Genomic DNA, 26,000 nt, shown 5'->3' with positions numbered 1-26,000 from the left:
TAAGCCATTCAAACCTCTTACCAGTAAAATGTAGACATTCACAGAGCAGGTATTATATGCTGCCTTCATAGACTGTCAATAAGGTGATTAGACTAATGTGTTTGAAACAAAAGAATTTCTTCAGCTGAATTGGCTTTCAGCTGAAAAGAATATTCCTCTTAATCTTTTCCTTTAGGACTTTGCCCACGTGGGTAGAAATATAACATCTAAATATAGGCTTGTGCTCAGTGTCTTCATTACAAGAGTCAGTAAAGATTTTGTTAAAAGAAGAGCTGAACATTTGAAGATATGAAGAATGCTTCATGCTTTAAGTCACAAACACGCTTTTTCTAGTTATGCATCCTTTCAATAGTCATTTGACAGTAATGTTACACTTTGCACCTCGGATCTAAAAACCTGTTATTGATACTAATTTATAGAGTTGGTCAAATATTATTGACTAAATACATTGTTCGGTAAATTTCACCATATTTACAGGAAAGCATTATTTGACCTATAATATTTTCAAGTATTTGGCCAGCTCTATGTCTATTTTAATTATATTAATGAATACTTTGCTGAATAAAGGCAAAATTAATCTAATAATTTATTCAATTAATAATTTATTTCCAGTGTCAAACAGTGCTACTGATTAGTTAAGCCTGACAACACCTCTGAGGTAAGTAAACACTATACTATAATATTACAATAACTAAGCCACAGAAAGATAAAATAACCTGCACATGATTATATCATATGTCAGTAAGAGAGCTAGAGAGAACTGGGAATAGAAAAGCTAGGAATCCTGGGCGAAATCCTGATCCCATCAAAGTTAATGGCAAAATTCCCATTGATTTCAGTGGGGCCAGGATTTCTCCCCTGATTCCCAGCCCCCTGCTCTGACTGACGTTCTGTAGGATAATAAGACCTATGATATGTAGCAGGGGTTTTCAACCTTTTTCTTTCTACGGCCCCCCCTAATATGCTATAAAAACTCCATGGCCCACATGTGCCATAACTGTTTTTCTGCATGTAAAAGCCATGCTGGTATTAGGGGGTAGCAAGCAAGGCAGCTGCTCAGGGCCCCACGTTCCAGGGCCCCCACAAAGCTAAGCTACTCAGGCTTCAGCTTGAGGCCCGGTTGGCAGGGATCGGGCCAGTGGGGCTTTGGCTTTCTTCCCTGGGCCCCAGTGAGTCTAATGCTGGCCCTGCTTGGCAGACCCCCTGAACCCTGCTTGCAACCCCCCAGGGGGCCTCACACCCGTGGTTGATAACTGCTGATATGTAGCCAAGGGATTTACTTCCTTCCTTAAGGGCTCGGTGTGGAGCACACTGAAGTCAATGGTAAAGACTCCCATTGACTTCAATAGGCTTGGGATCAGGCCCCAAATCTGCTGAAGGGAGTCTTATTGCCCTTATGCATTTATTAATCTTAACTCAAGGAATAGTTTTAGATTATATTTTTGATGCCTGCTGTTTGGTATGTTGGCAGCAGGCAGTTAGTAGAAATTTAAGGCTATTTTATAGATAATGAGACCAAAGGAATGCCCTAGTAAAAGGTAGAGTAAGCAATAAATAAATAAAACAGTGTGAAACCATTATAATTATTGTTCTGGAGGGATTCTTCCCCGTACTTGTATGTCATTTTCCATTCTGCTATACTCTGTTCTGCATTTTACTGTGTTGCTATCCTGTATCTTAGAACGAAAATGGGCCTATACTTTAATTCACAATTTCACAAATGAGCAACTTGTGGCTGTGCCAGCTAGATGATGATGAATAAATTAACCACTTGATTACAAATGAAAAATGAGGAAGAAATACTGATAGAAATGTAGGGCTGGAAGGGACCTCAAGAGGTCATCAGCCCCCAACACTGAGGCAGGACCAAGAAAACCTAAACCAATCCCTGACAGGCAATTATCTAACCGGTTCTTAAAAATCTCTAGTGATGGGGATTCTACAACCTCCTTTGGAAGCTTATTCAAGTAGTTAACTATCCTTATAGTTTGAAAGTATTTCCTAATATCTAACCTAAATCTTCCTTGCTGAAGATAAAGTAGATTACTTCTTGTCCTACCTTCAGTGAGGCCTGGAAAAAAATTCAGAGTCCCCTTTATAACAGCCTTAACACACCTGAAGATTTATCAGGTCTCCACTCAGTCTTCTTTTCTCAAAAGTAAACATGCCCATTTTTTAAAACTTGTCCTAATAGCTCAGGTTTTCTAAGCCTTTTATCATTTTTGTAGTTCTGCTCTGGACTCTCTTCAGTTTGTCTTCATCTTTCTTAAAGTGTGGGGTCCAAAACAGGACATAGTACTTCAGCTGAGGCCTGACAAGTGCTGAGTAGACTAACTCTGCTGCAGGCCCTGACTCCTGACACTTTCATCTAGGCCGCATTTCCCTACTTTGCTTATGAGAATGTCACATGGGACCATGTCAAAAGCCTTACTAAAAATCAAGGTATATCATGTCTACTGCCTCTGTCCATCACTTAGGCAAGTAACCCTGTCAAAAAAGAAAACTTAGGTTGGCTTGGCATGATTTGTTCTTGACAACTCCACATGGGTTTTTCTTTATCACCCTCTTAGCCTCTAGTTACTTACAAATTGATTGTTTAATAATTGTTCCAGTATCTTTCCATGTATCAAAGTTAGGTACACTGGCGTATAATTCCCTGGGTCCTCTTTGTTTCCCTTTTTAAAAATAGACACTCTGCTTGCTCTTCTCCAGTAGTCTGGGACCTCAGCTGTCCACTATGAGTTTTCAAGGATAGTTGCTAATGGTTCTGAGATTCTACTTCAGCAAATTCCTTACATATCCTAGGGTTAATTTCATCAGGCCCTACCAACTTGAATGCATCTAACTTATCTAATTATTCATTAATATGTTCTTTCTTTATTCTGCCTTGTGTTCCTCCTCTCTTGTTGTTAATATTAATTGTGTTCAGCATCTGTTCACAATTAACCTTTTTAGTGAAGACTGAAGCAAAATAGGCATTAAATACCTCATCCTGCTTGGTGTTATCCATTATTAGGTCTTCCTCCTGCTAAGTAGTGGACCTATATTTTCCTTCATCTTTCTCTTGCTCCTAATGTAGTTATAGAACCTCCTCTTATTGCTTTTTATGTCCCTTGCTAGTTCTCACTCATTTTGTTCCTTAGCCTTTCTGATTTTTACCTTGCATGCTTATGCTATTCTTTTGTACTCATCCTTAGCAATTTGTTTAATTTTCCACTTTTTGTAGGATTCCATTTTGATTTTCAGATCATTAAAGAATTCCTGATGGAGCCATATCTGCTTCTTACTACTATGCCTGTCTTTACTTCGTATTGTTATAGTTTGCTGTTGTATCTTTAGTATTGTGCTTTGAGAAACTGCCAGCTCTCCTGAACTCCTTTTTCCCTTAGATTTTCTTCCTATGCAACCCACCTACCATCTCTCTGAGTTTAATTAAGTCTGAATTATGAGGAAGGGATAAATAAAGAGGGATGTTGTATTTATATTTTTTCTCTATTAAATGACAATAACCTACCCAGATAGAATCCCTAAATTCTCTGGAATTTGTGTAATTTTGTTATAGCTCACTACCCAAGTGTTGTTTTTTAATTTTGTTTTCGTATAATTTTTACTGAACAATTAGTCAGGTTCTGACCCAAGTATGGTATTAAAACATATAAAGATTTAGTTATAGTGGGTTAAATACTGCCCTAAATCCACATGCAGAACTCTCATTGATACCAAGTTCCAGGTAGAACATCTATTTGTTGTAGATAATATGCTTGCTACTTGGTATTAATGATCCTTTTGTCTAGGAAGAACAGTAATAGCAAATCACTAGGCTTACCTCATCCCACTGGGGTAAAGGGTAACCCCTGTCCCAGTGCCAGCAGAGCAGCTACATTCATGGAGAGGATAGCAGGCAGCATATTCATCATCTCCTCCCTGGGGAAGGAGGTGCTTAGCCAGGGGGAGAGTATCTTAAAACTGTGTCCAAGTTATAGAAAAGCAGTTAGTAGAGGCTAAATCAGCTCATCTCTTGGGCTTCCTGGCCAGCACTGCCAACTTTTGGGGGCTTCAGTTCCCCCCCACCCCCCTGAACAGCAGGGATTGCTAGAGCCTTTTGCCATTGCAACCCCCCACTGCAGCTAACTTTTTGCAGCTGAGGTACATCAGCGGAAGCTAGCAAATCCCGGGACTCAGTCATGGCTGTTACATTTTCCTTTACATATGTATTGCTCTTATTGCAGGAAATGTAAATGTCATGGAGTGCAGTCCAGTCATAATATTGACTATTAATCATATAGTGTGTTTGGAGTGCTATTCAGTACTGGGACCCTGCTCAGCCATATATGGTGGAATAGAAATCACTTTTGGTTACAGTGATGAAAATGTTTTGTTCCAACTATGCCTGGAGAGCACTGGGCATGTCATGTGCCCAGGAATGGAAGTTGTGGGTAGCCTTCCCTTTCTGGGAGAGGTGCTGTTTGAAATTCCATTTATATAGAAAGATGTCCAAGGTGGAACTACAAGCACTTCTCTATGATATTTGTACATCCCCCAATTAACGTAGTATTGGAGCACTTTACAATCTTTAATATATTTATTCTCACAGCACTCCTGTGAGGTCAGGACATGCTCTTAGCCTCATTTGCAGATAGGAAACTGAGGCACCGAGATATTAAGATGCGCGAGGTCAGACAGGAAGTCTGTGGCAGAGCAAATGATTGACCCTGGGCCTCCCAGACTAGTGGCGTAAACACTGAGCCATCCTTCCCTTCCATTTGACTCCACCTACTCCAGGGAAAAGGTATGAAAAGGCAAATACCAAAAGGCAGATTCTTTTCTTTTCTGTTGTTGTGAGGGAATCGCTGAATGGATCAGACCTACGGTAAATATTGGAGTGGCACTAAGAGCAGGGATCTTTTTTTAAAACTCATCTCTGCCACAGTGCCTAGGCAGCTGCTTTGCTGTGATCTCTGCTTACTACATCTTAGTTAAGGAGTACTAGTGGCACCTTAGAGACTAACCAGTTTATTTGAGCATAAGCTTTCATGAGCTACAGCTCACTTCATCGGATGCCTCTAGTACTCCTTTTCTTTTTGCGAATACAGACTAACACGGCTGCTACTCTGAAATCTGTCAAAATACATCTTAGTTGTCTCACTATTGCCATGAGCTCCCCCTTCTGGTTCTTATATCCACCTTTTCTCTCTTGACTTACACTTAAATTGTAGGTTTCAGAGTAACAGCCGTGTTAGTCTGTATTCAGCTTTTCACTATATACGTGAACAGTGCCTTACACAGTGGTACCCTGATCCATCACTGGGGTTTCTAAGTGTTACCACAATACAAATAGTAGTAAAGGGAGGGAGACAGAAGAGGGGATTTCTTCTCCTCCTTACCCCCATAGCCGACAACAAGCCATCCCTCTGAGGGGTAAAAAAATGCTGCGCCTTAAGAGTTTGCTGTGTTAATGACCTGGGCTTTGTTTCTCTGACAAGTCTGACATGTTACAATAAATGTTTTAATCTATGTTTGTTTTAATCTAATTTAATCTAATCCTGGGGCAGACTAATCAAACTACACACATAATATAGGATGCCTTTTATTATCATTAACACATACACCATTGCTCAGTGTGAAATATAAAGTGGATGTTTCATCTATGTTGAAAAACATATAACTCGGCATGAACAGGCCCGCCGACAGGGGGAGCCAAAGAGGGTAATTGCCCAGGGGCCTGGATGATTTAAAAAGGCCTGGGAACCCTGGGCCCTTTTTAAATAGCCTGGGCAGGCCACAGGGCTCCTAGGCACGTGCGATGTGGCGAATGCTCCAGGCCCTGCACTTTGCGGGGGGCCCCACGGGCAGGCGCGATTGGCCAGCCCAGTGCAGTCGGTGCCGGAAGTGACGGGGTCGGTGCCGGAAGTGACGGATTCATCACGTTTGCCCTGGGCCCCGCACCTCCTGCTAGGGACGTCCCTGCAGCCCGGAATTGCTGTTGCCGGGCCTGTGCATGAATGAATGTTTCTATAACACTGTACTATCTTTCATTGTTACATAAAGCCCCTAAGGACCTCATCCTGCAAGCTTACTCAGGTGAGCAGCCCTAGTGACTTTTGTGGGTACAACTCACCTGAGTGAAGGTTGCAGGATGCAGCCATAAGTCACTACATAACAAAATACCATAACATCTAGTGAGGCTTGGAATGCTGTTTGTCCTTTAGAAAGCCATTGCCTAGTTCTGATCTAGTGAACAAGTGAGTGCTTTGGCCAATTTATTTCTGTATTTCATTCTTTCAACACACTGTGGGCTAAATGCTGCCCTTAGTTACATCCACGATGCCCTGCACTATGTTCTTTTTCAAAGGTAAACTGCATATTAAGGAAATGACCTTTTCTGCGCTACGCAGTTTTTTCTATTATTATTTTTTCCTCTTTCCCTTAGCAGGGGCTGCTTTTCTTCCTGTTTCTTTGAACCACTAAGCTCCAACTCCATTAGGGAAGCAGTCTTGTTGCCTGAGAGAATGGGGTATATTTTCAGCATGTGTGGATTTAAACATACAGCTCACATTAACTGCTTGTTCCTCCCATTCCAGCTGCTGTGTTGCCCTCAAAATCTTTTGATCTTCCAGTATCCAAGTGAACGTGCAGGCTTAGGCAACTGGCCGTGTTCCTGCCAACTTAGACAGTACCAAGACACAAAATATTAGTGACAGCTTTATGGCTAAATCCAAGTGCTTTTTTCTGAATGCACTTAATCTTTGAGGAGGCTTGACATCCAGATCTGAAACTGGAGCTCAGCTCTCTTTCAGTGGACGTTTTCCTGTTAACTCCTGTATGCATGAATTGATTAGCTAGTTCATAGTCTTTGCCCATATATTAGGCACTCGAGTTTGAAAATGTTAGCCATTTCACATAGCTTGAGTGAGGCTGATGCCTAGATCCTTCCCCATCACTAAAATGCTCCATGGCTTGTAAGTGCTTTAATATAGAATCGGGAGGCTCAGTACTGGGCAATTCTAAATGCAAAACACTTTGCTATACATAGAGCAATTAGGATATGGAGAGTTATGGGTCCCCAGTAGATGTAACTTGGCAGTCTTCCACATAAGTAACATTTTGTATTGCTGTACATGCTGTTAACGTTAATGCCTTAGTATATATGTACAGTGTGGTCACACTATAGCTGGTTGGGGGATCCATAACTTTGAATTGCCCGACTTTTGAGCATGTAAAAATCACAACCATAGTGTAGCACTGATGTAGCTTTTGCATTTAATTTCCTTGGAGGATTATTTTTTATAATGAAACATGACTACGAAGGGCAAAAAGATGGGGAATAGAGGGGAAGGATGGGAAAATGAAAGGAAGAATGTGCATTTATTTGACTATGACTTTTGGCTATGTACCTAGACCATATTTTGCACACTCTTGGATCTTACACATAGGGTGCACTGCACCCTACAATGGGTGTGTAATCTGAAATTGGTAGTAAAGAAGTCTGAGCAGGAAAGTTCTCTGCCTCCCTTTATGACTGTCACCAAAGGGGCACAGCAAATCTGGCAGTCTTTTCTGCTGGTCACTCAGGTCATCCAAGCCACATATTGGCGGGGCACAGAGAGAACTGGAGCATCCAAGAAAAAGACAGACCCATCGTGCCTGCATATGTACAGTGTTTGGAGCTTCTCTCTTTCACTTATTTTAAAAATTAGCAGAAAATAGTGTGCACAACATTCTTTAATGCTTCTCACTTTTAAATCTTAGCTAGCAGAATTATTTATTACCTATAAGATTAGAGGTTCTTATAAAAGCTTTTATCAAATATCCTTGATTACTGTCTGTTGCTGAACTGCACAATTAGTTACTATGGAGACCCAGATTTTGCCTTTAAGCATCTTACAAAGAACTCATCAGAAGTATAGTACTCTCCACTGGACAAATTTCATTGAATGTCCGTTTATTCCATCACTTTCTATCCCTTTCCACAGTGATGTATTTTCTTCTTACAGAGAGGGGAGGGTGTGTTATTTTTTGCTAGTGAATTTTGCTTTTACTATTGGATGATCTAACATCTGAATAAACATAAGAAAAGCACACATTGCTCTGGAAAGTTCAATATCATTCTAAATGGCCATTTTTAATATAGCAATGATCAAGATTTTCAAAAGAGATTAATAATTTTGGAGTGCCTCAAGTTTCGGATACACAATTTGAGACACCATAAAGGGGCTTAAACTGATGAGGACCCACTATCTGAAAATGAGGCCACTTTAAAGTATTTAAAGTTGGGCTCCCAAAAATCACTAGTCTTTTTAAATATCTTGGCCACTGTTATTTAATATATATGTATTGCATGTACAGATACCTCAAACTGTGCCAAAGAGAATGATATCAGACTTTCCAAAGCAATTCATGTGTGGGCTAAGAACTAAGATGAGATATTTTGGATCAGATGGTCTTTGCTTCAAAGAGTTATGTGTTTGAAAATGGGGGTATGTAAGAAAGTGCCTTCTTAGCCATAACTAGTGTGCCTAGTATGACAGATGGTATATTAAAATTATTTTGTGTTTATAGGGTCTCCCCCCCCAAAAAAAACAAACAAAAAAACCCAGTTCTAGTTACAGCTGTAGAGCTACAAAGTGAAACTGGATGAGTGTTATCAAAGACAAATGGAATGGTACCCAATAACAGGAACAGAGTTCCTTCAGAACAATCTGTGAAATTATCTCAAAGTCATTAAATAGCAAAATAATAAATTCATGTTCATCTTATCCCTATTTCCTCTCCTTTGCAGTATTCCTTTCAGCTGCAACCATGCAACCATTAGAGACGAACAGCCTAAGAGGGCTCTTTGTTACACATCCCCGTGACACCCTTATTGTGAAAAAGGAAAAAATATATCACAGCAATAGGGATATTCAGATGGTGCAGCAGGAGGATAGGCAGGTAGATTGTAAGTGCTTTATAACATCCCATATTCCCTTTTAAGGATTTGTGCTTGAAAGTACTATGTGACTAATGTGAGAGCTAACTAATGCACAAGGCACTACAGAGTTTGGGGTGCCTCTTCCACTAGAAATGGGGGTAATAAATGGGGGTAATAATTTTTTTAAACTGGAAAACATGAAACCAGCAGAATTTCCAGTGTTAGGTTTGCCAGGCCTAAAGCAGACATTACGAAAACTATTAATCGTCAGTCCCTTAAGACTGACTGCTTTCAGGAACTCTGGCTGTTTTGATTAAGCCCAGTGTGATGAAAAGGTACCCTATAAGTGTTCTTAGTGGGCACTGGGAATGAAAAGCCAGTTGTGTTCATGTCACATACAAGAGAACACTTGCATCAAAATCTGCCACAGTAAAATAGCATGTTGTAGAATAAGACAGGTCTCATGCTAAAACCAGCTGGTAGAATAGAAATGAGGAGAGCACTAAGAAAAGATAGGCACCATCAAACAGCTGGTGTATAAGAAGTTAGGGCAGGAGCCTAATGAAACTAGAAACCATGGTCCAAAATCCAGTTGAGAAATCCTGGCATCATTGAAGTCAATGGCAAAACTTCTATTGACTTCAGTGGGGCCAGGATTTATTGAGTTGCCCAACTCTCTCTTTTGTTTGTTTGTTTAAAAAAAGACGACATGAAAAACTATGCCCTCCAATATCCATATAAGGGGGGACTGTCATAGCGTGAGCTTTTCCACACACAGATCCTCCAGTTCCATGCAAACAGCTGCTGGAGAGAGTCTACTGTCTCTCAAGGTAGAAATAATTTTGTCTTCCTGATCTTTAGGCTGTGGCTTCCTTTTAACCTTTGCATTTCATTTTTCTGAGGTTCATTCACATGAATTGTTTGCTGCTTCGGTGGCACTGGCTCCTTTTTCTAAACGTTTGGCGGATCTTTTTAAATGAAGCATAGGTGAGAATTAGAAACATCCGCAGCCCCAGTTAAGATGTCAGAGAAATTTTAACTTTGATTCTATGAGCTTCAGAGTCAGGATGAATGAACTATGCTTATTGCAGATAGCTGGCTTGAGGACGAAAGAATGTCTTCTGTGTAGCTACATAACAAGGAGCTTGATTATCTTAACACAGCCAATCGACTATGTAATTCTTTATTATCTATGTAACAGCTATTTACTTAACTGGCTACATGTTGTTATCTTTTGGCATTGTATATGTCCAGCTACAACTACGAGAGGCTGAACAGAACTTTATTTATCCGGATTTTGAGCTGTTCAAAAGCAATGAAATTAATGGTAAACTAAATATTGTTTCTAAACAGTAGTATATTTGGGGAAGGCGGGCAGGGGCGCACCAGAAATGTCAAGAAGAGTGAAATCTTTGCTTGCTCATTGGCTAGTTGCAGCCCAGGCAGGCACTTTCCCAATATAACTAAACTGTGAGTGAATGGGACCACCCTCCTTGTGGCTGAAAAGATAATTCACTGTGAATTATTGTGCACCAAGCCAGGATGTGTTGTGGTTTTGAGATGTGAGCAATTGCTTACAGGAGAGGAACACATGTACAGCTTAAGCCTTATTGCCTTACAATGGGATCCATATTTGAATCCAGGCTCCTAATGTAATTCACTACATCAGCTGGTGGTATTATTATTTATTATTATGTAGTCATTTGCTAAGCACTGTTGCTTTCGGAAGAACAGAAACATAAAGGCAGTCCCTGCAATCTAAGATTCGGGCACCTATATGATAAGATATATTGAGAGATACAGGGGAGAGTAGGGCTACATGGTGCAAACTTTATTCACATTGGTGAGCACTGACTCACACAAGTGGTCCACTGAGCTCAAAGTCATCTTCCTTTCACTAGCTGTTTCTTTCCATTGTTACGGGTTTTTTTTATTTATATTGAGCACAAAAATTGGGGGCCAGATTGTAGATTGAATTTGGTCCTGACATGAGTGCACATGGGTGTCTCCTTGTACCCTCCAGCATGCTATACCCATGCGGAGGCTAGCCCCAATTGTAGCCCCAGGACTCTCTTGCGCAGGGAGCTGTCAAGAGGTACAGCTCTGGCTACATTGCTCACGCTGGCCAGCAGAGCAAGTGAGACACAGGGGTGCACACATGGTCCTCTCCTAAAAGGGGTAGTGCAGTGAGCACATGCACCCTGCACACAAGGATGCTCTGGCACATATTAGAAGTCAAACTCTTGTTGGTGTGGCTGTTGGGCATAGCACTTCTGCTCCATGACATTGACTTACTGGTAAAATTGAGCCCTTTCTGTGTAGGAAAAGTGCTACAACAGCTTCTGCGTGGGGCTCAGCTGAGATTGCAGGAGCTTCACTTCAGCACTGAATTTGCTAATATTATTGATTTGTAGGGCTGTAGTACCCAGAGGCCCCATCGTATTGTCACTCTATGTACACAGAGATAGGAGGAGTCAGTCGAGGCCCTGAAGAACTTAGTAGCTAAACAAATAAGACAGTTAAAGGGTGGAAGTAAAGAAGCATCGCTCACTGACATGAATTGAGCCTTGTGCTGAGCTCCACTATATACGTGAAACTCCCATGGAAGTCAGTGTGAGTTGTGCCCATGCTCTAGTGGGCATGATTGGCATACTGCATATACAGTATACAGAACTGTATATATACAGTATACAGTATGTGTACAGTATACTGCAGAACTGGAATTAGTTTGCAAACTGGACACCATCAAATTAGGCCTGAATAAAGACTGGGAGTGGATGGGTCACTACAAAAAGTAATTTTCCCTCTGCTGATTCTCACACCTTCTTGTCAACTGTTGGGAATGGGCGATGTCCACCTTGATTGCACTGGCCTCATTAGCACTACAAAGGTAATTTTCCCTCTGGTAATATTCACCCCTTTTTGTTAACTGTTGAGAATAGGCCACTTCCATCTTAATTGAAATGGCCTTGTTAGCACTGACCCCCCACTTGGTAAGGCAACTCCCATCTTTTCATGTGCTGTAATATATATGTTGCTTACTGTATTTTCCACTCCATGCATCTGACGAAGTAGGTTTTAGCCCACGAAAGCTTATGTCCAAATAAATTCGTTAGTCTCTAAGGTGCCACAAGGATTCCTTGTTGTTTTTGCTGATACAGATTAACACGGCTACCACTCTGCAACCAGTATACAGACACACTCTCAGGGGTGCTGGAACTAGGGGTGCTCCCACACCCTCTGGCTTGAAGTGTTTTCCATCATATACAGGGTTTAGAGTATTGTTCAGTGGCTTGCAGCACCCCCACTATAAAAATTGTTCCAACGATACCCCCACAGTCTGGTCTTTTTTATCACTTCTTAATCAGGTGCATAAAGTAACTTCCATGTATTGCATATCACTTCCAGGAAAGCAAGGAAAATTGATTGAGATTTGGGTTTAGTTGATATTTTGGAGCCTGATCTTATTGAAGTCAATGGCAACACTTTCATTGACTTCAGTGGGAGCCAGGATCAGGCCCAAATCATTTCAGGTTCAGTGGGTTTGGCAGAAATTTTAGTTGAAGGTCAACCTTGGGTGAACTTTTTCCAGTTTTGGGGGGGAAGGTTTTCAGCAAACCCCTTCCTTCTCCACAGATGCCAGGTAGGAATTCATGCTTTAGAATCAATATGAAAACTGGGTGTTTCACGTTGTTTCAACTTGAAATAGACCTGAGCCAAAACCTCAGAACTGAACACCCCAGATTTTGGGGGAAAATTAACCCAAATGTGAGTTCATGTGTGGTCCCTCTCCCTACCAGGCGCTGAACCAAAATCCCCAGCTCCAACCTCCCTGAATTTTGAGGAAGTTTGGATCCAGCACTGAACTTTGCCACCCACTCTCATGTCTAGGTTTTGATCTCACATCAGGCAAACTTAGCTGGCATCAACTGAGTTTGAATTTTCAGTTTGAACCCAGAACTTGAGAAAAAAATAAGATTTCAGATCTAGCACCTAAAAAGACTTATTTTAAATTTGCCACCCTACTGTGAACCAAACCTACCAGTTTTTTGCACTGCTCTGTTCATAAGTGTTGTGGAGATCAGTGGGAGATCAGTCTAAGTGTAGCTCTAATGTGAAATCACATTTGCTTTCATTGAAGGGCAGTGCTGGTTTACAATACAGTATTTACTTTTTGTATTTGTACTGGAAAATGACATTTCATTTAGCTCATGCCATTTACTGAAACAGATGTAAAAGATGGGAAACTAGTTTTCTGGCAACTCCAGAGAACTTTACATAGTACAGGGTAAACAGCTTGCTCTGTTGTTCATTTGCTAGCGGAGAGATGGTCTGTTGAGCAAGATCCAGAATCAGCAGAAATGGAGGGGAGTAATCATTAAACAAACAAATCTGTCAGCAAAGTCAGAAAAACTTCCTCTCTCCATAAACATAATGGGGAGAGGATATTTTCATGTCCAATGAAGTGTGCTGTGTAAAACAGACAATTAACCAGATGTGCTCTCCTGGGGTTTTGGAACAGGCGCATGTCTGCATTAAACTATTGATCCAGCTCTGCTAGTCTAGTAAGCCTATGAACTACGGTGTAAATGCTACCCAGCCAAGGGCTGCAGAATCTGGCCTGAATACAGAAGATGATGTAAGAGAACGGTCCTGCAAGATGATGAGGGCCCTTAGGCTAATGAGGATGCTCAGCACCTTATAGAAGATACTCAGCATCTCAAAGGATCAGCTGCACAGTTTATACGCAGATTGGCACATGAACTGTGGTACAGTGAATTTCCCCTCTGTAACATTGTTTAGATCTGATAATGAAGCACCATTTGAATGCCAGATTTGCTGAGAGTAAAAAAAACACACCAAAAAAACCAGTTAGTGGTTTTCCATTAAATATTACAAGTTGCAAAATTCTCTGTTTTAATTTGAAACAAAGATTCAGAACCAGAAAATGGGTTCTTTCGATTATTCTGTAGAAGTTCCCTAATATTAATCAATTTGGGCCAAGCCTGGTCTCCCTGATCCAGGGTTTGAGCCTTTGTAAAGATAAATATTTTTTCATAGATGGCTTAAAGATGAATGTTGTCGTCTTGTTCTTAGGTTAACATGTTTGTGGAAGGATTCCATGATGCCATTCTTCTCTATGCTCTGGCTTTGCGTGAAGTCCTAAAATATGGCTTTAGCAAGAAGGATGGGGATAAAATTGTACATCAGACACGGAACAGGACATATGAAGGTAGGTGTCTGCTAGTTGGAATACTGGATTGTATCAGTATCGTTACAACTCAGGCTATTACTGTGTGTTTCGCTTAGGGACCAGGACACAAGAGGTTAAAAAATAGCCAGACTATATGCTCTTCAAATATACACACCGCATTTTTAAAGATCAAATAATTCACCACTTGGAACATTTTTCATAACATCCCTTTAGGTATTATTCTGCCCAAAGGAACTCCTAATAATTTAATGACCCTCATTAGGGTTGTAAAGAAATGCCAATAACTTTCTCAGGCTCCTTTGTTTTTGAAAAGATTATAGCAGCTTGTCTTACTTCATATGCATCTACTAGCTCTTGAGCTTGCTTCATTTTTTCCATTTAGCGTTTTTATCTTAACAAGCTGGATTCGATAAAAGCTCACCGGTGCCAATTTTTCCTTTGTCGTCGATGCTGTTTTGAGCATTGGAAGGTTTTTCTTCCCTTCCTTTTAAGAGCTTTGTTTGTTATCTCAGATACAGTAACCAAAGAGGACTGTGGCTTTCTGGGCCTAATCCCTTACGCCCTGAGTCTACAGAGACTTCAGCAGATGCGTAACTTTAAACATGTGAGTAGTCCCTCCCGTTGATGTAGTTATGCATGTGCTTAAGTTTTTGCAGAGTATGGGCCTCAGTAAAGAAACCGAGCAGTGTGATATCACCAGACCCACATATCATTTCTTACATTAATCTTTCAGTGTTAGATTACCAAGATTTCCAGTGGAAGTACTTGAGAAAGAAAATATTTCCCTTACATAAGAAACCAACAATTAACTCAGAAATATAACAGCTATGAAAGACATAATGGGCCAGATGCTCAGCTGCAATGAGTATACACCGGGCAGAGCTGAGGAGAAGTGAAGGGGCAGGTGACTCCAAGCCACCTTTCTGTTCCCCTGATCCTGGGTTGACCAAAGGCCAATATGATCCCCAGTGTAATTTAAAGCAGCCTGGTGACTACTCTGAATTATGCAGCTGAAGCAGTCCCACAGGCACCACTGCACTAGGTGAGGATCGGGTACAGCGCTGTATAACCTGCTCCATCCCCTCCAAATCATGGCACCTCACAGCACTCTACACCCAGGGGATTCCCCTCTGTCATGAGATTCCTTTTACAGCAGCCTCTCTGAACACAGAATCCAGCCCAAAATGTCCATCTTATGTCCCATAATTTTATGCTAGAATCCTCCAAGAACATGCCAAGCTATGGTGCGTCCTTGCAAGCTTCGTATACAGATATGTGCTCCAACCAATGGGACTGCCAGGCTGAACAATAGCGTCCTGAGCTGCTTTACTCATAAAATCAGCCAAGAGAAAAGAAGGTTCTCTTTCCTCACTGGTAAAAAACAGTTCTTTGTTGCTGAGCAACCTCTCTCTTATCATAGCTATTTTGAAAATTCAGGCTGAGCTGTCAGGAGCATAAGACTGAAAGGTGAAGACTCCCCCCCCCTCCCCCCCACCTCACCATCCCAGTACTTCGCTGGACAAATATTTATTCATTATGGGCCTGATGTTGGCCTCTTAGGAGCCAATCCTACAAGGAGAACCGTGCAAGCAGGCTCCTGTCCTTGTGGGGAGCCCTACCATGGTCAGTGGGGCTCTATGCGGGAGCAGAGTCCATTGCAGGATGGGGCCTTATATTGCACCTGAAATTTTGCACACAGATCATTGAAAACATAGTTGTTGCCATTTAGATTTCTAACAGCCTGGGCACCTTTTCTCCACGGTACATTCTGGTCCACATCAGACAGGTGTCCAGTCAGGAATCCAATTGGCTATTAATAGCTGCTAAAGAAACATTTGTGCACATCCTCCCCTCTGCATAGGTTGGGGCAGGGGAGAGCCAGTCAATGGTATGCTTCAGGAGAGGGATATAGACTAGAACTGGTCAAAAATTTCTCCAATGAAACAGTTTTCCATTAGAAATGCTGATTTAAAAAAAAATAAATTATATTAATGTTTTGATAGTCTTATCAAGTCAAAACAAAGCACTTCCATATTTCCAGATCAAAATTTCAAAAAATTTTGTTCTGCAGGCCATTTTCAACTTTTAATTACAATTCAGGATGAAAGAAAATTTCAGATTTTCCAAGTTTTGACTAGCTCTATTAATGACTTCAGGCCAGATGGTCTTGGCTTCCTGAGTCAGTAAGCTTTCTGTTCCAGTAAACACTTCCTTTCAGCTCTGGGAGCCAGCCTTGCCGTGCCAGACAAGTTGGTAGTGGCCTCTGAGTGTTGCTGTTGCCATTTGGTTGTGCTCACTCCTTAATCCTTCAGTCCAGGATAGTAACACAAATTTGTGATTGTTTGGCTACTGTACCATTACATCTACAGGCAGTCATTTGGTTGTAAACAGTTTGGTTAATACTCAGTAGGCCTAAGATTAAACTCGCATTAATCTTTCCTGAGGTCATTCCGTTTTAATAGGAAAAGAGCAAAGGTGAAGCATTTTAGCTCATTGAGCATTTGGGAAGATTATGTTTGTTGAGAAAAATGTACGTTCTGGTACTGGGTAGCGGAAGTCTCTCTCCTGGTTTGTAATTGCACCTTGGGACCTGATTCTCCACTCCCCTGCACTTTGCGTAATCGTCTCTGTGGCATGGGTGTAAAGGTCCACCATTCTGATGTGCATTCACTTTGCACAGTGCAGTAGAGAATCAGGCCCATGGTCTTCATCCCCAGACTGAAGAAGAGCTACACTAGAACCTTGCTAACTGTGCTCTTTGCTTTGTTCTTGACCTGTTCTCTGCCCACCCCTCGGCAAAAAGTTGGCACTGGAGAGAGGTCTTGTGTTCTTATGATTCCATTGTTTTCACAAACTCTGCCACATTACATGTACTAGTATACTGGGACGTATTATCCATAATCATTAAACTACAGGAAAGCTGACAAAATAAACGATCACAGTGCACTATGTGTTGCATTATCCTGTTTTATTATTGGGTTTGTTGACTGTCAGCCTGATTCTGCCAGCTTTATTCATGGCACCTTACTCCACAAGAAGGTCCCCTGATTTCAGTGGAACTACTCAATAAGGGCCTAAATCTACCAAAGTTGCTAAATTCAGTCATTCACCAAGGTCAAATCATGACACCCTTGCTCACTTTTTTGCTCAGTCAGGGAAAAGTCCGAGTGGGCCTGATCTGCTCTTGCTTATACCGCTATAACTCAGGAGTAACTCCACTGAAATCAGTGAAGGCAAATTGCTGTAACACTGGGGTCAGAGAAGAATCAGGCCCAGTGACTTTAGTGGAGTTGTTCCTGGAGTTAAACCTAAATTAAAAACTCATTAAGAATTTCAGGATTTGGCACAGAGTTTCCCAGTCATGAGTGTGTATTCGCAAAGTTCTACAGTGTCTTTGACAGAAATGTGTGTGGCTGTTACTGTATGCCTGCTGAGCCAGAGCCCCAGGGATGTAAACTGGAATAGAACCATGGTCTTCAGTAGAGCTCCATCAGTTTACACCAATGAATGAACTGACCCTACATTTCACTGGAGATTAGTCACTGAGGGCAGGTGCCATGGTGAAGACTTGAGAAACTGATGATGAGTGTTGTATGAGTCTTTCTCAAAGTTGTAACTAGAAATATTGAAATAAATAGGAATTGAACCCAATTTCATGTAGAGAATTTGTATAGAGCCTTGACCTTAAGAAGGGCTGATTACCCGAAACTGTTATTTAAGTCTATATGAGCTGTGGGTTTGTCAAACCCACACAGTATATTCTTGGGTGGGGGGTGCATAATTCAGTGCCATTGAATTCTATGGGAAGGGTCTCATTGACTTCAGTGAATGTTTAATAATGCCCTTGAGCTCTACGTGTAACATAGAGAAGAAAGGAAATATGGCCCCGATTCTGCAAAGCACTTAAACATACTTTTAAGCTTGACAGTGAGACTGAGGTATATGCATTAAGTACTTTACTGAACTGGAGCCTGTCAGAGTAAACCTGCCCTTTCAGGATCAAATTTTTCAGCCCCAGCGAAGATGATGGAATCTGAGGGCAGGATTCAGCCCACAGTAAAGCAGCTATATCCATTATCCCCCCACATCATATCCAGTGAGAACAGCAATAAACCAGCTCCACACATGTACCACATGTCGGAGCTGCTGACTCTGGCCTTGGTCTCTGTTTCATTAGTTCTCAGCTTCACATAAGCATGTGTGTTTTTACTTGGGCTTTGTTATCTATTTCAGGACAAGGCCCTATGTAAATTAATTTGCATGAAATGCATTTTTATTTTTATTCCAGTGCTCTAAGTTTCTGGATTACATTTTTTGCACATATTCCCCAAACAGGCTCACATATTTTATATTTCAAAAGGAGAAATGTTAAGCATTTTGGAATGCAGACGCTGAGATGAAATTACAATTTCTTCTGGAATGCCAATAAAAGTGCTGTGAGACTGATGAGATTTCCTGTCAAGTATCAGTCGGTAAAAATCTGTCCACTCATAGTTTTGTTTTCCTTGGAAGAGTCCAACATTTTAGCTAATTAATTTTCTAATTCCTTACATGCCATTCTCTAGGCATTGCAGGGCAGGTATCCATCGATGCCAATGGAGACCGATATGGGGATTTCTCAGTGATTGCAATGACCAACCCAGAAGCAGGCACACAGGAGGTAAGAAAATAAACATAATTGCAAATGCCTACTGATGAGATGTCCCAGCTAGTGTCAGTATAATGTACCATCATATTGTCTGCTTACTCAATAGACAGCTAATTTTTTAACTATGTGTATTAAAATGTCATAACATAATCCTACAAACCCTAAATGCAAATCCTGCTTGTAAAAGTAATCTTAAATCATAAAACTCAGTTCTACAAATCCATTCTCACTCAAAGGATTACTTGGGTGTAAGAGTTTACAGGACTAGGCTCTATATCAGGGGTGGCCAAACTTACTGACGTTCTGCGCTACATACGATAATCTTCAGAAGTTTGAGAGCTGGGTGTGCCTGCTAGGACTAGGGGCTTCTGCCCTGTGGGGCTGGGGGGAGCACCTGCTGGGTCTAGAGGCTTCAGTCCTGCAAGGTGGAGGGAAGCACCTGCTGGGTCTAGGGGTTGAAGCCCCAAGCCCCAGCAGGCACCCCCTCCCTGCTGGGCAGAAGCCCCAAGCCCCACCACCCCACCGCAGGGCAGAGGCCCCAAACTTCCTACTCCCATTCTGGTAGGCAGAGAATGGGGGTGGGGGGATTACTCCACGAGCCACACTAACTGAAAAAGAGCTGCATGCGGTTTGCAAGCTGTGATGTGGCCACCCTTGCTCTATATCTTAGCTGGTCCTGAGATATAGTTTGAAAAAGAGAAGTTGCAGAGTAAAATGACTAAGTTCCCATCTTCACTGGTAAGAAAAGATATGTTTTTACCTCAGGAAGCTAAAACACATGAGCTATCCCAAGGTAAAGACACAGTGAAGATAAGGCACTTTAGTTTTACCATGAGGAAAACTAGATGAGGTCAGCGCTAAACCACTGTCTGTGGCTGATTCACCACAGAGTCCTACTAGCTAGAGTTTAAAGCACCACTTAATACAAGCTAGATATTTTTAACATTTAACATTTATTTATAACATATTTATAACATTCAAGTTATACCTCGAGCTAACAGTGCAGTGCAGACAAGCTCGTAGTAACTCAGGGAGTTCCAGTGACCTCATTTGAACAGTCCCAGTGAGTAAGGTCTAGTCACGTAAGTAATGATTTACAGGGCCTGGCTGGGTCACTAATACATTTCTATAGATACAAATGACTGAAAACTATGAACCCAACCTGCACATACTTACATGAGTAGTCATAGCTACTGGAAGTCAGTAGGACTGATTATGGGGGAAAGATTGAGTGTGATCAGCCCCTATTTGTATTAATTTTTTTTTAGTCATTTCATTCTCCCTTGCTTCACTTCTGCTTGCCTTTCATTTCCAATTGAAGCTCTCTTTTCCCCCTTTGATGTTGCATTTCTTTTTCTCTTCAAAAGTATGTCTCATGTTAATTTCTTCCTTTCATTTTTGTAATCTATTAGTTGTTAATTATGTCTGTTCTGCTCAGGTTTTTCCGCTGTCCCTGCTCTGATTTATAACCTGGCCTCTTTCTTTGATGCCATTGTTTTTTTTTATTTATTTCATTGGTTCCTTCCATCTGGTCATGAAAACTTTAGTTCCTCAATGGAATTGAGCCAGATGAGTGCATGCATTGGCCAGAACCCTGCTCACAGCTTCATACATAGACTCTAAGATCAGAAGGAACCATTAGATCATCTAGTCTGACCTCCTGTATATCACAGCCAGTTACGCCTATATTGACCCCAGTAATTGGTGTTTGACTAAAACAGATCTTCAAGAAAGACATCAAGAGATAGAGAAGTCATCACTTTCCTTAGTAGTTTGTCCCAGTGGTTAATCAGCCACACTGTTAAAAATTTGTGCCCTATTTCTAATGTGAATTTGTCTAGCTTCAGGTTCCAAGCATTCATTCTTGTTATGCCTTTCTCTGCTCAGTTAAAGAGCCTTTAAGTACCTTAATGGGGGGCGGGGAAATACTGGGAACTATACATTGTAACCAAGTTGCCTCTCAAGCTTGTTTTTGATTACTAAAAAAACTGAGCTCTTCAGGTCTCTCACTGTAAGGCGTTTTCTCCAGCCCTTGAATAACGTTTGTGACTCTTTTCTGCACCCTCTCCAATTTACTGCATCTGCAGTCCCATTTCTGAGCAATTGTTAGTTGGAATATGAATAAAAGTGTTTCCTATAAAGATTTGAACTACAGTTGCACTAATGAGAGAGAAATGCAGACTCCTTTAACATGAAATTCTCCTATATAAGCCCTCAAAATAGGATTTAAGTGGCACATCTGGCTTGGGCAGGACCTATGTACAATGATGAATTTCACCCATCAGCATGCCTCAATGGCTCAGATAAGGAAAGTTTACTTTAGGCCCAGAATTAACTGAAAATTCATGTCTGTGTTCAGATAATTACACATTCTGATGCAAATGCACCACTCACATTAACTTCCCTGGCAGCTGTGCATGTTACCTGAAGGCAGAATTTAGCCCTCCATTTCTTTTTCTTCATTAATGTTTATACGTTTTAGGGAATATTTTCAGAAGGGTGGGCAGCCCATCTCCTTTTGCAGGCAGGATTTGTTCCTGTATTTTTGCCCCTACTGTTCACATATCTGGTATTTGTCCCTCTAACTGCAGTACTTGACTGGAGGCACAAATCATGAACAGATGCAGATACTCATTTGTTCTTGCATTTTATTTTGTGAGTGTAAACTGCACCCAGAAATGGGAGGCTAAAATATTCTCCTTTGTGAATTTCATCAAGTAGATAGAAAGCAGCCTCTTTTACTCTGCTAGTTATAGAGATAATTTGGGCCAGATTCTCTACTGTATTACTCCACCTGTATACTGTTGTAGCTCTGTTGTTCCATTAGCGTTACACTGGTGGTGTAAATCTGGAGTAATGCAGTAGTAAACTATATCCTATATGTTTTATTTGGATGCAACATGAATCGTCCTCTCAGGCATATAAAATTAAGGAAGGAACCAACTCACAACCTTGATTACATACAGCCTTGAATTTTAAGGAAGTTCAGAGTTCAGAATCCTAATCTCGATTTTGCAACTCTCACCTCTGAACCCAAAATCCTGAACAGAAAACGGAAATGCATGTAGACCTCTTAGAACATTACAGAATGGAACCCAAAATCAGTCAAAGCTCTCCTGCTTTTAAGTTTCTTTATAACCCCAAAACCCTTGGTCCAGGTTTACTGAGGTCCATGAACTTGGTAGAGATGGTCTCCATGCAAGAAAGTTTGTGGGAGATCAGATTAAAGGGTTTTGGTTTAGGTCCGTAACACCTCTGCAGCACCTGCTGCTGCATGAGATACTGCAGGTCTTTCTGATTCCTGGCACCCTTTCTAGGTTGTTGACCTTACTTGTTAGCCCTCCAGTGGCTCAGTCCTCCAGCCTGGTCACAGTCAAAATGAACCCCTTCTGGGGTAGCAAGAGTCCTTACTAGGGAGTTCAGTCCTGGCTCTGGGTCCTTTAAATTCAGCCCTTGGCTGAGGTTCCCAAACAAGCCTTGTCCCCTTCTCAGGTTTACATCACTTTGCCAGTGGCTGGTAGGGGAGCCTGGGCCTGCCTACTACTCCGTTTTCCAGCCGAGCAGCAGCCACACACACAGCAGCCACATACTGCTCACTTCAGTTCATTGTTGCTGTTTCCCTAGATCTCTTCTCACCTCGCCCCTTTATCTTCACCCCCTTATCTTAGGGTTAAAGTTCTCAGTTCCTATCTCTCCCTGCTTAAACTATTGTAGTTAGAACCAAACTCTGGTTGTCCCTCAAGCTCCTTTGTCCAGAGAGGAGCACCATTCCTCATTCCTTGGTCCTAGGAACTGACCTGCTAAAGCCCTCAGCTCCTTTTTATCTAAGCCTTCTGGGCTCTGATTGGCTGCATCTCTGCAGCTGCTCTAGGCAGGTCTGGAGGGCCCACTTTTGCTGCTCCTTTCCTGGGGCGAGGTGTAGTAGGATTGTGGAGCCTCCAGCAGTGGGTCACAAAAGCCTTGGTACGTCACAGGAACCATTTCAAGAACCATCACAAAGTTTTAAACAAGCTGGCTCCAAATTTTCTCTGAACCCTGGCCATTTATTATTTGGGGCAGAAAGCTGGTAAAATTGATTTCAGTGACTAAAGTGGAGCAGGATATGGAATTTTGTCCATTGCCGTAAATGCTGCTAATTAATGATCTCATCAATGGGATTCTGACAGGACAACTCATTCAAGTCCTGTGGCTATTCAGGACCTGCCAGAAGGCTCCAAGCACATGCAGCTCTCCAGTTTGTTTCTTTTCTCTGGGACTAAATTCATTAGAAAAGTGTGGTCATTTCTTGTTTTTACACAGGTGATTGGGGACTACTATGGAAAGCAAGGGCGTTTTGAAATTCGATCAAACGTGAAGTATCCTTGGGGTCCTGGCAAACTGAGAATAGATGAAAACAGAGTTTTAGAGCACACGAACAATACGCCTTGTAAATCATGTAAGTTTAGTGACTTAATGTTTCCTTCCAAGCTGTAAGAGAGAGAGGAAGCAGCCCATGCTGTAATACAGCATCCCCTTGTTTACACTCACGTTCCTTAATGGAACACTGTCAAGGTTGCTGGGTCTGAAAATGCCAACAGGACCTTGACAGCTGTGCTGTATTGAAACAGTTCTGTTTTTCATGGCCGGGACATATCTTTATTCCCAGACATTGCATGCTGCTACTGGGAACAAAAAGCTCAAGCAGATATGCAACTTCTTGTCAGACTCCCATCATTAAGCTGGTGCATGGCCATTATGCTACAGAGACCTCCGGGTTGGCCCTAAGCCCATGGAAGTCCCCTTCCAGGAAAATAAACGGGTAGCTCTCCGCAGGCCAGAAGGGAGCAAACATAGTGAGTAGCTGGAATATACAAGCTTGTCCCCCGAGACAAGGCGTAATCATACCCCTTTGACATATGCTGATCAGAACAGCATTAACTCTCCACAGGGTTAGGGATGGTGCCCTCCAGGGATTCTCAACCTGAGCAGCCCCATCTCTTTCCAGTTCCCTGTGTTCACAGACCATGCCTCACAGAGGGGATAATGAGGAACGGTGACTGGAAAAAGATACTTGCAATATTTCTGTGGCAAGTTTCCCTCTGCTGTGGACATTTCCCTCAAAAGGATGGTCTTAGCTCCCCTTTTATAAGGAGGGTTTTGCAGGAAATGTATTGCTAGCTCTGGAGCCAGGAGATACCCCCAGCTTGACAGTATTATTTCCCTCTTTTCCATTCAGATTTAAAACACTAGCTGTACTCCATACTTTACTGTATACATTCATTCTGGCCCGGTCTGTCCCCGACTAGCGCAGAGGGAGACAGTGCATTTGAGACCCTTTATTATCTCCATGAGTCCCAGGGGTGGGGAGCAGCAACGCCCTTCAAAGGGTCAAGGAAGAGTGAAGAGGAGGCAGGTCCTTCGCTTCCCCCTCCCTCAGTACCAGCCCATGGAGTGGGCCAGGTATGGCAAGAGAAGCAGGCTATGCCATGCTAAAGACTGATGCAGCTAGAATGTTCCTTTTTTGCTCCTTAGAGGGGCTTTCTTCCCTGAGCTCCCTCTGGGTCATTACATCTCTGCTCTGCCCCCTACTCAACTCTGTGGCAAAGTGCTATGTTTTCACCGTTCAGCTGACTGTTGATTTATGATTATGTTCACATAGTCATTCGTTGACTGTAACTTCATGTGCAAAACTTTCAGCACAGAACTAACATCACATGAATTTAACTTGAAACTCAGCCCAGGGTCATCAAAAGGTTTGTTGAGGCCTATGAGGCTACTGAGCGAAGACGAGCCCATCCTTGAGTTAATCTGGGCTGGTGTACGATTTTGATGCTAACCCAGGTGAAACTCGGTCGTTTCTGTCATAGTAGCTGCTGCAGTCATTAGACCCTGCCCCCTGACATGTGATCTATTGTAATCCTAGCCCCTGTCGTGTGGGGTAGACCATACACGGCCATCTCTTACCAGCATTTCTCTATATCACACCTTTATAACAACTGTGACTGGGTGTTCCTTTGATTTGGTGGTGGTGGGAAGGTTGACCCCCAACACTCACAGTAAAGCAGTGAGGAAAATAAAGTCACATAAGTTTGAACCAAATGAGAGGTGTTCCCCGCAAGCCCCTTCTGAACTGGGTTTTGAACAGCTCTAGTTATTTTTTTGCATTGGTCATTTCTTTAATACATATTTTCCAGAATGTGAACATGAACAGTTCTGGGTAGCAATGCTGATCATTTATTTCTGTTTGCTTTTTCAAGCAGGTGGCCTAGGAGAGTCAGCAGTTACAGGGATCGTAGTGGGCGCCTTACTTGGAGCAGGATTACTAATGGCTTTCTACTTTTTCAGGTTAGTCCCAGTTACTAAAAGTCCCTTAGCTACCTACAGAGCCCAAACCTCTCCACACCTTGCAAGCCTTTCTCTGGCATGAGGAGAGGAGACAGACAGGTGCTAAAATAAGGGCCTACTTCTCTGGGGCAAAACTCCCACTGAAGCCAGTTCATTCACTTTTACTGTCTCAATAGCTGTTTTGTATGCTTAAATCAGCTTTATTGTGTTAGGCCCTGATCCTTCAATCCCTTATGCTTGTGGGTAATTTTCCTTGTGTTAGTAGTGGCATAGAGAGTACACTTATAAAGTTTGCAGATGATACCAAGCTGGGAGGGGTTGCAAGTGTTTTGGAGGATGAGATTAAAATAGAGTAAATAGGATGAAATTCAATAAGGACAAATGCAAAGTACTCCACGTAGGAAGGAACAATCAGTTGCACACATACAAAATTGGAAATGACTGCCTAGGAAGGAGTACTGCGTAAAGGAATCTGGGGGTCACAGTGGATCACAAGCTAAATATGAGTCAACAGTGTAACACTATTGCAAAAAAGGCAAAAACATCATTCTGGGATGTATTAGCAGGAGTATTGTAAGCAAGACACAAGAAGTAATTCTTCCACTCTACTCTGCGATGTTTAGGCCTCATCTGGAGTATTGTGTCCAGCTCTGGGAGCAACATTTCAGGAAAGATGTGGACAAATTGGAGAAAGTCCAGAGAAGATCAACAAAAATGGTTAAAGGTCTAGAAAACGTGACCTATGAGGGAAGATTGAAAAAATTGGGTTTGTTTAGTCTGGAGAAGAAAAGACTGAGGGGGACAGGATAACAGTTTTCAAGAACATAAAAATTTGTTACAAGGAGGAGGGTGAAAAATTGTTCTCTTTAGCCTCTGAAGATAGGACAAGTAGCAATGGGCTT

General features: G+C 41.9%; 1 protein-coding gene and 1 long non-coding RNA gene across 4 annotated transcripts in view; one reads left to right on the top strand and one right to left on the bottom strand.

The window, feature by feature from the left end:
* Nucleotides 1-26,000, bottom strand: part of LOC140911185 (uncharacterized) — a 466,388-nt gene that overhangs the window by 65,834 nt on the left and 374,554 nt on the right. The gene's annotated exons all lie outside the window — the stretch shown is intronic.
* Nucleotides 1-26,000, top strand: part of NPR3 (natriuretic peptide receptor 3) — a 59,566-nt gene that overhangs the window by 24,998 nt on the left and 8,568 nt on the right. For 2 of the 3 annotated variants that reach the window (XM_073343685.1, XM_073343683.1), the window contains 4 exons: nt 14,009-14,144; nt 18,692-18,786; nt 23,074-23,209; nt 25,011-25,098. In XM_073343685.1, the coding sequence (XP_073199786.1) occupies nt 14,009-14,144; nt 18,692-18,786; nt 23,074-23,209; nt 25,011-25,098 (455 nt within the window). The remainder of the gene's footprint in view (nt 1-14,008; nt 14,145-18,691; nt 18,787-23,073; nt 23,210-25,010; nt 25,099-26,000) is intronic. The other variant, XM_073343684.1, reaches the window with a different exon arrangement.

Source organism: Lepidochelys kempii, chromosome 5 (genome assembly GCF_965140265.1).
Source record: "Lepidochelys kempii isolate rLepKem1 chromosome 5, rLepKem1.hap2, whole genome shotgun sequence".
Taxonomy (NCBI): domain Eukaryota; kingdom Metazoa; phylum Chordata; order Testudines; family Cheloniidae; genus Lepidochelys; species Lepidochelys kempii.
Note: the sequence above shows the minus strand (reverse complement) of the source record. Positions and strands in the feature narration are given on the sequence as shown.